The sequence below is a fragment of the Chinchilla lanigera genome, unplaced genomic scaffold, assembly GCF_000276665.1.
Source record: "Chinchilla lanigera isolate Chin_1 unplaced genomic scaffold, ChiLan1.0 scaffold00207, whole genome shotgun sequence".
NCBI classification, from domain to species: Eukaryota; Metazoa; Chordata; class Mammalia; order Rodentia; family Chinchillidae; genus Chinchilla; species Chinchilla lanigera.
In genome coordinates, this window is record NW_004955608.1 from 207,137 (window position 1) to 209,239 (window position 2,103).

Here is a 2,103-nt window from a genome sequence, read left to right on the forward strand (position 1 = left end):
CACATCTTACCTGAGCACCTGGTCCAAATGGCCTTCAAGGAACTCAACGGAGTCCATATAAATCTCTTGTAAACAGTGAAGCTTACGAAATTGAGAGGTGATTTTGGTGAACAACTTCTCTCTCATTTCTGGGGAAATGGTGGCAGGCACAAAGACGTGAGAAATAAACACTTTGTGAAGATTTCTCATCTGTCCCAGAAAAGGGGCAAAATGAGCCAAGGAAAACATTGTCCAGGAGAAAAGCACATCCATCTCCCGCACAGAATAAAGATTCAGCTTTTTGAGGATCTTTGTGACCCGTTCGGTGCACAGGCCCGTGATACACATCTTCGGACACTGCAGGTGCACCCGGTTTTCCATCTCCTGGACCCACTTGAGGAGGTAGCTATCCACTGGATCCAGCCACTCATTCATGATCCACAGATCTACAATCACCTTGAGGGGCTGCTTTTTTGCCACTCTTGGCAGACTCTTCCTTGTTTTTCTCCTCTTCATGGTTTCTGAGGAGCAGGCTTGCAACTTGTTTTCAGCACAGACTGTCCAGAAGTTCTGGTGCACAGCCCGCATATCGAGCACTTGCAATTTGAACTTCCTGCGGGTGAACAAGTAAAGAATCTGAGAATTCTGCCCGGAGCCACTTTCCTCCTGTGCCTTCCTCATCTCTGAGGTCTGTTGCTATCTTCTCCCTCTTTCTATGCTGCAGTTTTCTGTTTCTCCTTTCCCCTTGGTTACAGCAATATTGTGACTCCCAGTGCCTGTGGGAGGATTCAGGAACTTCTTGCTCCTATCACTGCAGCCTCCACCACCAGCTAACCTCCCCATCTAGCAGTGCACACCCAAGTGGCCCCGCAATGCCTCAGGCTTCTCTGATTCTCTGGCAGTCCCCATCAGAAGCTTCTGCTTCATCCTTGAGACCCCACTCTCCTGACACTTTCTGTCCCTTCCTGGAATCCCAGGGCCTCCCTCCAGGGAACCTGGGTCACACTCACCTGGAGCAAACCTTCTGGCTCAGCAGCATGTGAATCCCTTCCAGCACAGCTTGAAACATTCTTTCCTTCATCTGGTGAACATTCTTCTGAGTGTCCAAAGAACCTGGTGTCCTCATCTCCATCAGGGATCCTAGGGGTAGGCAGGGAAAGGGCCAGGCCAGCAACATGGCCTTCAGGACCTCAGTGTGTCCCCCAGTGAAGGCCTCCATGAACACTGGTGGGAAGAGCGCCCCTGGCAGATATTCCACGGCCTCCATGGCCAAGGCCTTGTCCCTCAGCAAGCTCTGAATTGCCAGTTTCTGTAGTGTGTGTGGGGACTGGGTGCTCATCCTGCTGAAACTTGAAGGGCACAGGTGCTGTGGAAACACTAAGAAAAGAGACATCCTTTTAGGCAAGGCTGAGACACCCCTTCTCACCCATCAGGAACCAACTTGCAGCCAAAACACCCCTGCTCTGACAGGCATGGAAGAGTCCTCAGTTGATCCCAAATCTATTTAGTGCTTATGGTCCCAAAGCATTACGTCTACTTGGGGTGACACCAGGAAGAATGTCTGATAGCACCATGATGATGCAATTTGATGAAGAGAACATAGATTTCCTACCAGCACATGAAACTCCAGACCCACAGGGAATTGGGAACCAAGGATTCTGAAAGTGACTCCCATCAGTTTCGGGAAAATTCTTTGATCCGCATTCTAAGGAAATATAATCAATAAAATGGACATGTCATATGACCCACTCTCTACCTTATCAGTTCCCACAGTGCACCTGGCCAAGCAAAATTAAAGAGACTATGAAATGAACGCCATGAGTTTTCCTTGCATGTAATTATGGAATCCTGGATTCCCCTTCTACCCCACAGCTGGCAGGAGCAGGGACAATCTGCTCTGTCTGCCTCCCTTTTGGGTCACTCGGTCATCCAAACCCCAACAGTGGAAGCAGAGACTCAGCCGGATGACCACACAGCAGTGTGCCAGCTGGGTGGGAAATTCTCAGGCTGTGAAAACTCTTGTGCATGAAAATACAGCATAAACTCATGATGTCAGTTTACAGTTAAGGCCTCTGTCATTCCTGAAGTTTTCTGTTAGACCCTAAGGTATATTTGTTGGCAGAA

At 49.1% G+C, this 2,103-nt stretch overlaps 1 protein-coding gene across 1 annotated transcript in view; it reads right to left on the reverse strand.

Annotated features, from left to right (window-relative positions):
• LOC102006524 (PRAME family member 9/15-like) overlaps positions 1–1,631 on the reverse strand; it is a gene marked incomplete in the record, with an annotated part of 3,196 nt that extends 1,565 nt beyond the window's left edge. Inside the window, 3 exon segments of the mRNA XM_013510116.1 lie at positions 11–592; positions 990–1,356; positions 1,592–1,631. Coding sequence (XP_013365570.1) covers positions 11–592; positions 990–1,318 — 911 coding nt within the window.
• Positions 1,632–2,103: the final 472 nt, after the last annotated feature.